Source organism: Bombus vancouverensis, chromosome 11, assembly GCF_051014615.1.
Source record: "Bombus vancouverensis nearcticus chromosome 11, iyBomVanc1_principal, whole genome shotgun sequence".
Classification (NCBI taxonomy): Eukaryota; Metazoa; Arthropoda; class Insecta; order Hymenoptera; family Apidae; genus Bombus; species Bombus vancouverensis.
This window is the reverse complement of record NC_134921.1, coordinates 12,740,188-12,752,836: the sequence shown is the minus strand read 5'-3', so window position 1 is coordinate 12,752,836 and position 12,649 is coordinate 12,740,188. Positions and strand designations below refer to the sequence as shown.

Genomic DNA, 12,649 nt, shown 5'->3' with positions numbered 1-12,649 from the left:
CATATACCTACACAACGATCGTTCGTCGCGATTGATTCGGCTTGCATCAAAGAAAGGAAAGTTTCTCGCTAACGACAACGTATCAACGTCATCGTTTCCCCACAAAAAGTACAGTAGGTACATATCACGGGCCGCCTACGAGCTGACGGATTGCCAATCTGGAAAAAAAACCGTATCAGTCGAAAGATATTACGAGGGAAGGGGGAGAAAAAAAGAGAAAAGAGGAAAAAACGAAGAAGAAGAAAGGATCGCGTTTTACGTCATCCAGCATCCGGAGGCAACGACGCCCACGCGGAAAACGACTGCGTACTAAGCCTATCAAAAAAAGAAACTATTTTACTATTTTTACAAAATAACTATAATCAAAATCCTGATAAATTAAATTCAATACGAACCGTTAGATTAGACGATCTAAAATTTAGCACCTAAATGCTCTTGATAGCTCTTCGATGCTCTTCGATGCTCTTTACTGACAGTAAAAACTCATCGCGTGTGCCCGATTCTAATTATCAAGCCTTCGTGAATTTATTAATCAAATGGAGATTTACAAACTTACCAAAAAGATCGTGGAGCAACGAGTTAGTCATTGATATTGACATCGTCGCAAAGACCATAACTTTTAATCGTGTAATGGCTGTATTTCTCTCAACAATCCGTTTTTCCGAATCGCGCTTTCGCTTGCGTGATACATAGCGTTCAACGAACCGACAGGCCATATTCTATCCTAGTTTTTGTGCGCCTGCGAGTAAACAACCCGGTCGCGTGTGTTCACAATTGTTCTTGACATCGGAAGATGCATCGTCTCGTTTCGTTGTTTTGGTCCAGTTGTTAGTAGCGGTCTCACGATCTCCGATAATCTTTTTGTAGTGCAGGGTCTTCTGCATAGAGGTCAGACGTTTCGTGATTTAAAACTACGGTTGATAACAGATGTCGCTCAACGTATGTATCTCCTAATGTTAACGATAGAATAAACGTGACACGTCAGTGGTGACATTAAATAACGCTCTGTGTGTCACGTTCTGAAATACCGACTTGGAAAAAATTCGACGTGCTTCTTACGCCCTCTGCGATTTGCTATGGACAACATAGGAATCATATTCAACCGCAGAGGGAGTGTAGTGATTTGAATTACAGACGAGTTTGAATTAGAACCATTGCAATAAAGCATTGTTATAATACAGCATTAGTAGTAGTTAAAACTAAAACTAAATTTTCCTTTAAAATATGAGTAAGGTACAAAAAAAAAGATACTTCGATATTACAAGCAAAAATTTAAGAATCTATTAAGAATCTGTTTCGCTGAACTACTCGATTTGTATGTCAAATCAATTATTTAATACGAATTACTTATCTCCGTGACATGTAACAATTGTACATCAAATGCTTATTACGCATGGTTCAACAAAGAAACAATATAAACGTATACATACTTCTTCTGCATTTACTACAGCGAATCGAACACCAAATCCGCTTGACAGCCATCGAATTATCCATTAATTATCATGGCGTCCATAAATTTCTGTTCTTTCGAATTCGTTTTAGTGATCAAGCAGCTATCTGTGCAAGAGAGAACCAAATATTTGACATAAATCTGTAAAATTAAAACCGGTTACATCAAAATGAGACAATAAGCGAATCGAACGGTCGATCGACAAAAAGTGAACCAACAAAAGTTCGAAAAACTAATGAGTTTCGGAACAATAATGTCGAATAAATCGTTAAACAAATGCGTATTAATTAAACTAACCTAATAGTAGCGTATAATAGGAACAGGATAGCGGTGGAAATACGACGTAGTTAAGGTGACGCGGTTGAAGCGGAGAGGTACATATCGACGCCACAATTTTCGACTGTAGAATGAAGTCCCGCGACGTAGCATCGCTTAGTTGATTCCTGATTGGTCGACGCGCAACAGCGCCGCTTCCAATCAAATTCTCGCGCGAAATTCGAAATACTTATGCAGTGGTATATGGTAAAAATTGTAAAACCAGTGATAACTGGAAGATAAAATCTAGAGTATATATTTACTATTACTAAATTAAATTACTAAAATTAGTTATATAATAATATAATAATATATATATGTGTGTGTGATATGATATTTATACAATATATATGTTATATTAGAGTTTCGTAAATCCTTAAACTCAGTTACATTAGATGTGTCTCACGAAAAATAAATTACGGAGACAGCACTGAAATACTAGTAGACTACTGTATACCACAGAACACTTTGATCTTTCATTAGTTTATATTACACCTTTCATGGTTTCTATCTTGCTCTTTCATCTCCTTCTTGTAAAACTCTGCTTATCGTCACTCCATAAAAGCGTACACCCTTATGAATACAATTTACACATTAATCGTATAATATATCGAACTAGATCAAATACGTTTACATTCGACATACCGAAGAATTTAATGGTTATCACTTAGTTGATTTTCACACGAATGAACGACATTTTGAAAATAAATATTTTTCAGTTCGTTTCTAAAATGGAACAGTCTCGTCGGTTCACGTGTCGATGGAACTTGAAGGTTCGCGACTGGCCACGCAAATAAACAGTGTCGAATTTATAGAACGAGAAATCGCGTTTGCTTCGTGGGTTATTCTTCTGCGTGAAACTCGAGTTCTTCGATCGACTGCGGTGAAACGATCGACGTTTTCTCCGCCAGTGGATCGTTCTGATCCTATGTGACTTTCAGTTGTAAAAAAACTTGAAGTGTGAATAATTTTTTGATCTCTCTTATAGACTGTAGATTGATATAGGATATAAGATTGTTCGTATTATTTAAATCGTTATAAAAATATGATTAACGGATGCGTAGTATATAATTGGTGAGGATTATTATTTTATCTTTTATTAAAATAAATTCAGTGGGAGCATTGTATATTTGCCATAATGCTTGTGTGTTTGTGCTTAATGCGTGGAAACGATAATTTTACTAGATACCTATTATCGATCTGATCGAGTATAAAGTGTGGTGATCGTGTGTGTTTAAGTCCCGATATATTTTTGACACCGCATGTAAAGCGCATCGAATTTCCTAAAAGCTAACTAACGCTATACTGTAACACAGCATACTATAAACTCGCATCATTAACATACAATTACAAAATTCAGTGACAAAATACTGAAAGGAAAAGTCAAAATTAAAATTCCTTCGAGTCTACAGAAAAACCATTAAGAAGATGTACGGATTTTACGTTTGACTGAACGTGGCTTCGTTCAAATTGCACAGTTGACGGGCGGCTCGTATTTCCCCCTGGAACGGTTCTTATTTCCAACCTATTTTCCAATCAGTTTTTCCCGACGGCCAATCCTTCCCAAGGGTGTTGTAATACTCACTTCGGTCTTCTTTCGCGTAGATTATATATAATAGAAAACTAGATGTCGAGTAATCAGTGGTCACGGCGAGCGTAATTGCGCGACGCTGCATTTGAAAACCTATCCCTTCTCATCGTCGTAAATTTAATAACGCAAAGTACATATTGATTGCCTTGCCAACATCCTCGACTTCTATAGGAATATGAAAATATTGATCCTACGTCTGCTAACAAGCAATAAAATACGAAAATATGCATACGTCTATGCCATCTTCTTCGATGTACAGGTAGATGCGTACATTGCGTTTTGTATATGTGTCCGGTGTGTGTTTGCACAGTGTGCAAAGCAAAGAATGAAGTATTTGCAAAATTTATCGATTGTTTGCAATGTATCAGCTTCATATGGTTAATAATATTGATAGACGAAATAACCACGTTTCTTACGTCGTAATATTATGTACCATAAACTGAGGGAATATCGGCAAATTTTGTTAACATTTTAGCGAGACTTTGTAAGAGAAAGCATCTTTGAAATTTATTACGTACACTTGCGTCAAATTGAATTTTACGTTGGATCATTTTTACGGACGAACCTATTTGTGCCGATATCCCAAAAGTCATACCTTAAAAAATTGCATTGGAAGTCTATTCCATCGCTATTTCTTATCCTATATCAGCTACCTTAATTTAATTTTTCCGTAAACAAGCTTCTTTCACAATTTCCTTGACAAAAGAACCACTACGTAACAGTAGTGAAACAGTATTACATTACATCACATCGAAAAAGGAAGATAAAACCTCATCTTGTATCTCAGACAAAATATACATTATCAAGATTATGTAAAATTCACTTCCTTTTAGGAAAGTATCTTATTACGTAAAATTCGTTTCTATTCAATTTGTATTACATAACGTCTCTTTGCGTCCACAAATTCCACCGCAACTGTATACATAGCAGTGAGAAAATAAAGACAAAAAGAAAGAACAAAAAGATAGAAAAGAGGAAAGAAAAACGAAAATTGTCCAGCTATTTCCTTTACCAATACGATAAATTTTTATTTGATAGCTCTTACCATTTCGGCGTCTGATATCAATGCCGTCCGGAAGCCTGAGTTATCATTCGAGCTTTTCCTTCTACCATGCGAACCGTGGAAATCCAGAAGGATGAGAAAGCTAGATGACGGCAGATGGAACGACCGGGTGATCCTGAACGTCGGCGGTGTACGACACGAAACCTACAAGTCTACTCTGAAGAAAATACCAGCTACTAGGTTGTCACGTTTAACGGAAGCCCTGGTCAATTACGATCCTATTTTGAACGAATACTTTTACGATCGCCATCCGGGCGTTTTTGCCCAGGTGTTGAATTACTATCGTACCGGAAAGCTTCATTACCCGACAGACGTTTGTGGTCCGCTTTTCGAGGAGGAACTCGACTTCTGGGGACTGGACTCTAATCAGGTTTGCAATTACCTTTTATTTCAACCGCGAAACGACTTCGTTTTATGTAAAATCCTACGTGATTACTCTGGTTACGCTGAATCAGGAAAAAGAAGTCAGCAGATAACAGAAACAAGAATAGGTGACTCGCTATATTTGTTTGAACATTTACTCTAAAACGAAAATTCTAACGAGACACGAATACCACGATCAAAAGATTTGAACGTTTACTCGATCGTTTATTCCGACCGTTTATTCGATTCGAAACGCAACTGCATTATTTCATAACGTTTAACGATTCTGCATAATTAACATTGGTTGCCTGTTCATTTTCCAGACTAGCAGCGCGGACACAAATATGCTTTGATATCGCAGGAAATGTCTCTTTCAAAACGCAGAAATCACGGGCCTGCTATCGAGTCACCGGGTTAGAAACGTTTGTCCGACGACAGTTTCTATTGCACAAACATCCAGCGTTTGATTTTCGGTTCTGATCGATTATACGCTTAAGTTGCGGCCAATTGCCAGACACACGACAAATTTGTTTCCAAATTATCGATTATTTGTCTAACGTGCTCTAGCGAGTATTTTTATTTCTTGAAAAACGAAATACACAGCTCTTCTACGCTGTTTGTATCGTCTAATTTACCATTCGTAAAATATAATTGTGTAGCAAACGTGAAACACAGATAACGGTAGAAACTGGGTCTTCTATTCGTTCGTTGCGCTTTCTTGGTTAATTAATGACGTAATCAATATCAATTAACCTTTTCGTCTTCGTCTGATCCTTTTTTCTCCTGGAGGATCTCACGAAAATCCGCTCACGCTAATTAAGGCAGCGTTATATTATAATTGATAATCTCTCGGCGATAACACAAAAATTTATCACGACCAAGAAATTATTTGATATGTAGCTGGAATACGATCTCTATCTATTATAGTTACGTGATCTGCAATTAGCCAAGTTCTAATCATCGCCGACGCGTATAATTTCCAATTACGCATACATTTCAGGTGGAACCGTGTTGTTGGAGCACCTACAGCGTGCACAGGGACACCCAAGCAACGCTGGCAATTCTCGACAAGCTGGACATAGAGGGTGAGAAATTAAGCGACGAGGAGATCGCGCGACTTTTCGGTTACGAGGAGGAATACAACAGAGGGACCTTGACAAAATGGCAAAAACTACGGCCAAGGATCTGGGCTCTGTTCGACGAGCCGTATTCCTCTACCGCGGCCAAGTGCATAGCCTGTATGTCGATACTTTTCATCTGCCTCTCGGTTCTCTGCTTCTGCCTCAAGAGTCACACGATGACGAAACAATCGAGAAACAATCAACGGAACGGTGAATCGCTGCATTTCGAATCCAGCGGATACGTGGATCACGTCGATTCTTATCCGGTGCTCTTTTACCTTGAACATACGTGCAACGCTTGGTTTACTTTGGAGATTACTCTTCGCTGCTTGGTACGTAGAAAATTGTCCTATCGTTGTTACGATAGCTGGCTAATTATGGTATTCGACAGCTCGAAGCTACACCTCTTTCCTCCAGTTAAACCCTTGGAATTTCATTTCATCGACAATCAATAGATAACGTTTTCTCTCTTATTTTATGCAGTTTTTTTTAAATAAATATTTATCGAATGATTAAATGTGCCGCAGGAGGCGAAAAAGGTAAAGATCGAGCAATCAATCATTCTATACACGATCATACACACGTATGTGTATAACGTATAACGTAGAGGATTATTTCCAACTAAACTGCAACGTAATCTACAAGTGAAAAGCGAGAAAAAATGTTGTAATTATAAAGGTGTGCTGTGGGCATTTTATTACATTTATCAGCAAATATCGAACGCTTTACAGAGAACCATTTGGTTAATTATATTACATATCTTGCTACGACACCATATACATTAAATGACATAAAATTATCATTAATGCAGTATTTTGCACGTGAAGCTCTACGCCTCGTTAAAATCAATTAATTGCCCTAGTTTCATGCATGTTTATATCATATGAGATGCAATTACACAAAACCGTACTTGAAACGAGGAAATTGGAATTAAAATATTTCCGTTAAAAATTTTGATAGACAGTTTTTAACAGTTTCGAGTTGTGTTTAAAGGACGTAGAATATCCAAATAAAACGTGGTTGTTTAGTGTAATTATCGTACAACCTTTCATTGTTATTGCATTTTATATAAGCTAAGAAGGAGTGAATAACGAAGTAACCCCGCGATGTAATTACGTCCCTTTCAAGTGCACGTGAGTGACAGGAGCAAAAGTGGTTCACCAGTGAAACACAATGGTACAACATTAGAACAAAGCACGTTTTTGCGCGTGCTACGTGCGGTAAACAAATTCAATTCGGTGCAAACTAGTTCGGGTTAGCTTGCTAACACAGATAAATTAACGTACCAGACGACCTCGACTATTTCTTGATAAACCGCCTTAAATGTGAATTGCCGCAAATAACGAATTAACGGCGAAAGAAAACACTTGCGAGAAAAGAATTATTGTTAGAAACAACACAAGGCATGATATTACGGTCGAAGAACGTGTAATCGATCGCGAAAACTTGTAATCGATATTTGAGAAGTTTTAGATCGACGTTCAATTAACTTAACGACTGTCTCGAATACGTGTTATGTTAAGCTTACAATTGTACTTTTTTTTTCAAGATATATCAATACCGGAAAAACCAGTTGGATCTCTGACTTCCTGATTTTGTTTCTCCGTGTCTTAATAGATACAACAATTTTTATGGAAGTAAATCAGCAAAAATCCCAGACTAGAAATGATTTACTGCTTCCAACTAAACAACGTAACAAATCATTCGTTAATTATCCCTTTATCCAGGACTCGTTTTTGCTCGTGTATAAAACATTATAAAAGTACTATTTGATTTATTGGGTATCTGTATTTACTACTGTACTTTCCAACACGTTGAAACACGTATAAATTCAAGGAAATTATAACCTGCCCGGTTTCACCGTACGCCGAATAACATCCACTGCCACGAAATTTAAAAACCATTTATTTCTACCAAGAACTAAAATGAAATGTCACGTTTGCTTTTAAACTGTCACATCATAATTTCATCTAGACCTTGATTAGTCGCAGAGTAATAGCTTCCAGCGGAGCAAGTCGTTGCTTTTAAAAATCCAAACGAATATTAGAAGGAGATTTAATGACGTTGCACGCGACTCGCGAAAGATCATTCCGTGTAATTTATATTTCGCGTGATGTTTGAAAGCCGGAATACGGATTTCGTGTATTGATTTTTTTCGGCGAGGAACGGTTGGGAACGTGCGAAAAATACCAACGATGTGGACAAAGTACCGAGGATTTTTCACTTCTACGCGAAATCCTGCATAAACCATACGCTCCGCAGTGATCAATAGCGCAATTATTGAATTCTCATTTACAATCTACAGTGGAGCCCTCGGAATCTATCTGATCGTTGGAAGAAGCAGATTTTCGAATAGAAGGAAACTCGTGTCTATTTATTTGATTGGCATCGAGATAGAAATTAACAAGATTTTCAATGTTGTAGCACGATCTGACATATAAGGTCTGATTCATTGATCGACTTAATTACAGGTAAGCCCAAGCTTCAAGAGATTCGCCGTGTCACCAGTGAACGCGATAGACTTAACCGCTACGTTGAGCTTTTACACGGAGTTCCTTACCAAGTCCAGCCTGTATCTCGAGATTCTGTCGATAGCTCGAGTCCTGCGGCTCTTCAAGCTGACGAGACACTCCCCAGGACTTAGGATTCTGATCCATACGTTCAAGGCGTCAGCCAAGGAATTGGCGTTGCTGGTATTCTTCCTCGTTCTAGGCATCGTCGTCTTCGCCAGTCTCATCTTCTACGCAGAACGTCTTCAAGTAAGTTGATTGGACAAAAAGGAGAATTGGCATCTCGAAAGTGCACTTCTCGAAAAGTGCTTACACTTGCTTTCCGAGAGTATACCAGGTGCAAGATTTCCAGGTTGTGTAAGTTGGACGATCGGAACGTAATAATTGGAAAAGGAGTTCAAATATTAAAGTACTACGAACAAGTTTCGCTCGGGAGAAGCTTTGATCTCCGAGCACGATCGATATTGAAACTTTCACTACGTGCAAACGTTTCAGTTCGAATTCCTTGATTACTTCTTTGAACAAGTTAATTTGAGAAGAGGATTAAGACCGCGTGTAAATCTTTGTTCGTGGGATATAGTTTTGTAGGAATTCGAGCGAATATAAAACAAGTTCTCGTTGGGTTCTCCATACAGGCATTATTTTTCATTTATCTTTGACAGTAACAGCAACATACCGATGTATATTGTACTTGTAGTAACTCGTTACTTTACTGTCAAATGCCAAATACGATGCATTATCGTTTCGCGAATATACGGAACAATATCTTCATGTTTAGAAGCGGTCCTTTCTTCCTTTTGAAACCTAAATGTTCCTATTCGAAAGCACAAACCTTAAAACGATCGTTCATACATCTCGTTTGACTGATAGGAAAACCCGCATAACGACTTCGACAGCATACCGCACGGTCTCTGGTGGGCCTTGGTGACCATGACGACAGTTGGTTACGGCGATATGACACCAAAAACCTTTCCCGGAATGTTCATCGGGGGATTGTGCGCTATTGCGGGCGTTCTAGCTATCGCTCTTCCAGTTCCTGTTATCGTCAGCAACTTCTCCATGTTTTATTCCCATACGCAGGTTCGTAGCACATTTTCAAAAGCTTAGATCTCTTCTTTCTCCTTTGGAATACGTTATACATATATATGCACGAATTTATACTGCGCTATTTCAGGACAGATAGAAAAATGGAATGGGAAAATAAAATAAATATATGGAAGGCTCACCAGTACTCACTGACACAACGCGAGACATCGCTCTTCCTAAACTTTTCCTCTTTTAATATTCTCACGTTGAAGATTATTCAAATTAAGCTACTTAAAACCTGAAGCTACGAATCAAATTTCATTAAATTAATGTTAATTAAATCCCTTATTTTCTACAAATTCGTGCCCCAAGCATAAAATTCTTTTGCTTTAAGCCTGAGTAACTTTTGCCCAAGTCATATTTAATAAACCTCGTGTCAGACACAGTTTCTTTCAACGAGACAGGAAGTTGACGCGAAGGTAACGCGCGAAGATTTTCCTTTTTTCATCGGATTAACTTGCCTTGGCTCGGGGACCAGTTCCTGTACGCTGAATAACGCGTTCACCGAGAACACGGAAGCGGGAGTCCATTCAGCCTAGTAACATGCAAACTTTTGCACTTTTCGCTAGCCAATTTGAAACTTTCTATCCGGCGAAGAAGTTTCGCCCCGGTGTCAATTTTTTATGCCGCCATTAGAGCAACGCGGATACGCGCACTCGATATACACCGCATTGACGCCGCCATTCAATTAATCGACAACGGAATATTTTAAGTTCGATGTTGGCGAACTCGCGAGTCTATACATCGTACCGTTACCTGTCTAAGAAGTTCCGTATTAAACGTTTTATCTCTGTCAAGATTAGGCCAGCATTCGCTACTTGAAAACCCGCGAGTTTAAGGAAACTCGAAAGTTTCGTCCGTGAGGGCGAGCATTCGGAAAGTTCTGTGGAAAACATCGTGAAAATTAAACGTTTCGAGATTGCACGACCTTTATTTCGGCCGCTTCGTACATCTTTTCATTTCGACGAAGCATATTCGAGGATACTGGCGGGAGAGTAATGAAAACACGAAGGAGGAAGAACGTATCGACGAAACGAACATGAGTCTCATTGAAATAATTTGCAAAGTAATTCTAACAAGAAGAGATCACAGTCGTGTTGGGTCGTCGATCTTGATAGAATCTCTTTAGACGAATTTAGAGCAAAAATAAAGCAAAAATTGCAAAAACTAATGAAATAACGTAAAAATTGTTACAGGCTCGAAGCAAGTTACCGAAACAAAGGCGAAGAGTGCTACCAGCGGAAGTGCCAAGACGATCGAGATGTTTGAGTTACCAAGATGCCAACGATATTCAATCTCAACTTATTTCCAATACCTCGTCCAGGTCACTGAGACGGAGACCAGCAACCATAGGGTTGGAAAATGTTTTCAATCTGCAGGTAATGTGCTATGCGTTGATAATTTGAGGTGTGCAGTGATGTCATTCTGTCAGTAACCAGTAAATCGATAAATTTTATAAACGATAGACCAATTAAAAGAATACCGGCTGCCTTAATTACTGTATAAAATTGAATTACATAATCCTCGATGCACCGGAGAACTGTCGTTAATGAATAACGAGACACTCTACGTTCGCGTCCATTTGATTTGCATATTGAGGAACCTGAATGCTCGTAAAGGTGCAACGAGGTAATACAAACCCCGTTCCGACACGATTCATATGCCGTGCAGTTAATAAATAAAGCTGCAACAAGATTTTAACGCATTAGACGTTCCGGTGAGGGAAAAGGAGGTTTCCTTTTACAATTTATGAGAAACCAGCCAGATGCTGAAAGCAGCCCTCGCTAGGAACTGTCTGAGCGTGTTTCGCAAAGGAAACAAAATGCAAAATGCAAAATGCAAGAGTACCGTGTAAAGACCGCCTACATTGAACACAAATATATTAATAACAATGTGTGTACTAATTACACTTTCAAAGCAACTTGTTCATGCTTTTTTGTTGGTATTTCCTCTTACACAGCCTAATATCGTGATAAATTTGCCGCAAGAATCCACCGTCACGGGAACCATAAATTCTGACAGAGTGGATTCTCCTCACCTTGCCACCACCAATCCCGTGAAAAATGGCACAGCAGTTGATGGGGCTACGTATGATACGTATCAAAGGGAGGAGGGCAAAAAGGCAAGTTGGTTTACAGGAACCTCCAAAGATATACCTCATACTTACATCATTGTGCCAGACACGTTGGAAACGATGTAACAGTTAATGCGCATAAATAAATTCGATTTAATTACTCTCCTCTATTTATTTTCCTATTAAATACGAGTGACACGCTGTCTCGTAAATCAGATTATTCGCGTAGAATCAATGATCTCATCAGAAAACCTCGTCAGAATTAGAACCGTTTGACTAAAGTGACAGATTCGCAATTCTAAAGATGGCACAGTCACATCTTCGAATAACCGACCTATTTACCGAATTGGTGATTGATCAATCGCGTTGGAATAAAAATGAAAATAGGTGAGAAAAGGCGCGTAATGAATAAGCAGTGAACGTCGGCGCGAAATCCTCGAGGTAAAATTCATTTAGTTCGACGCGACGACGCGACGCCTGGCTACGCGTCACTGTTTATGCGACAATGCTGGAAATCTTAATCCATTTCGCCTGAAATTATCTTCCCTTCGGAATAAAAGTTTCTTTCTCTTCTCCACAATGATACTCGATTCAATAGCGCGACTCGTATTTTACTCGGATTACAGCGGTGCACGTGTAAAACTTGATTCTCTGGATTCGTTTCTTTCTTACTGGGAAATCTTCTCGACGGTGTATACGCCCTTGTACGAGTGTCTATGCGATCTTTAAAATTTATGGAAAATACTTCTACTTTTCCGTCGTAGTTTTTATCGTTGAATCGTATATTTTATTAAATCGTCTGATTGAGACTGTGATGCAATAGGGGATGGAATCCGCGTAGAAAGTTTTCGTTTTATAAGGTCCTTGGCTCGAACATAGAATTTATTTGATGAATCTTTATTAAAACTCCGATTAAGCCTCGTTTGAGTATACAGATGTGGCCAATTTATCGCAGAACGAATTTGGGCAATGATAAGAGAAAATATCTTGAGACTAGAAATCTATCGATCATTTTGATCGTGCGTAGTATAAAAAATTCACATTGATTAATACACATGTAAATCACTGTACACGGC

The 12,649-nt window shown here is 38.6% G+C and overlaps 2 protein-coding genes across 4 annotated transcripts in view; one reads left to right on the top strand and one right to left on the bottom strand.

The window, feature by feature from the left end:
* Positions 1-1,856, bottom strand: part of LOC117154663 (uncharacterized) — a 62,903-nt gene extending 61,047 nt beyond the window's left edge. The window contains exons 1-5 of one of the 3 annotated variants that reach the window (XM_076622584.1): positions 1,748-1,856; positions 1,431-1,557; positions 557-911; positions 396-502; positions 12-315 (exon numbers count right to left, since the gene is read on the bottom strand). In XM_076622584.1, coding sequence (XP_076478699.1) covers positions 12-47 — 36 coding nt within the window. In that variant the 5' untranslated portion in view covers positions 48-315; positions 396-502; positions 557-911; positions 1,431-1,557; positions 1,748-1,856. Of the gene's footprint in view, positions 1-11; positions 316-395; positions 503-556; positions 912-1,430; positions 1,592-1,747 lie in introns of all 3 variants that reach the window. The other 2 variants (XM_076622582.1, XM_076622583.1) reach the window with 2 other exon arrangements.
* Positions 1,857-2,631: 775 nt separating this feature from the next.
* On the top strand, positions 2,632-11,733 carry LOC117154762 (potassium voltage-gated channel protein Shaw). The gene is made up of 7 exons (XM_033330018.2): positions 2,632-2,839; positions 4,395-4,789; positions 5,783-6,235; positions 8,375-8,662; positions 9,284-9,493; positions 10,696-10,878; positions 11,460-11,733. Exons 2-7 carry the CDS (start codon positions 4,493-4,495, stop codon positions 11,697-11,699), a joined length of 1,671 nt encoding a protein of 556 aa, XP_033185909.1. The 5' UTR covers positions 2,632-2,839; positions 4,395-4,492; the 3' UTR covers positions 11,700-11,733.
* Positions 11,734-12,649: the final 916 nt, after the last annotated feature.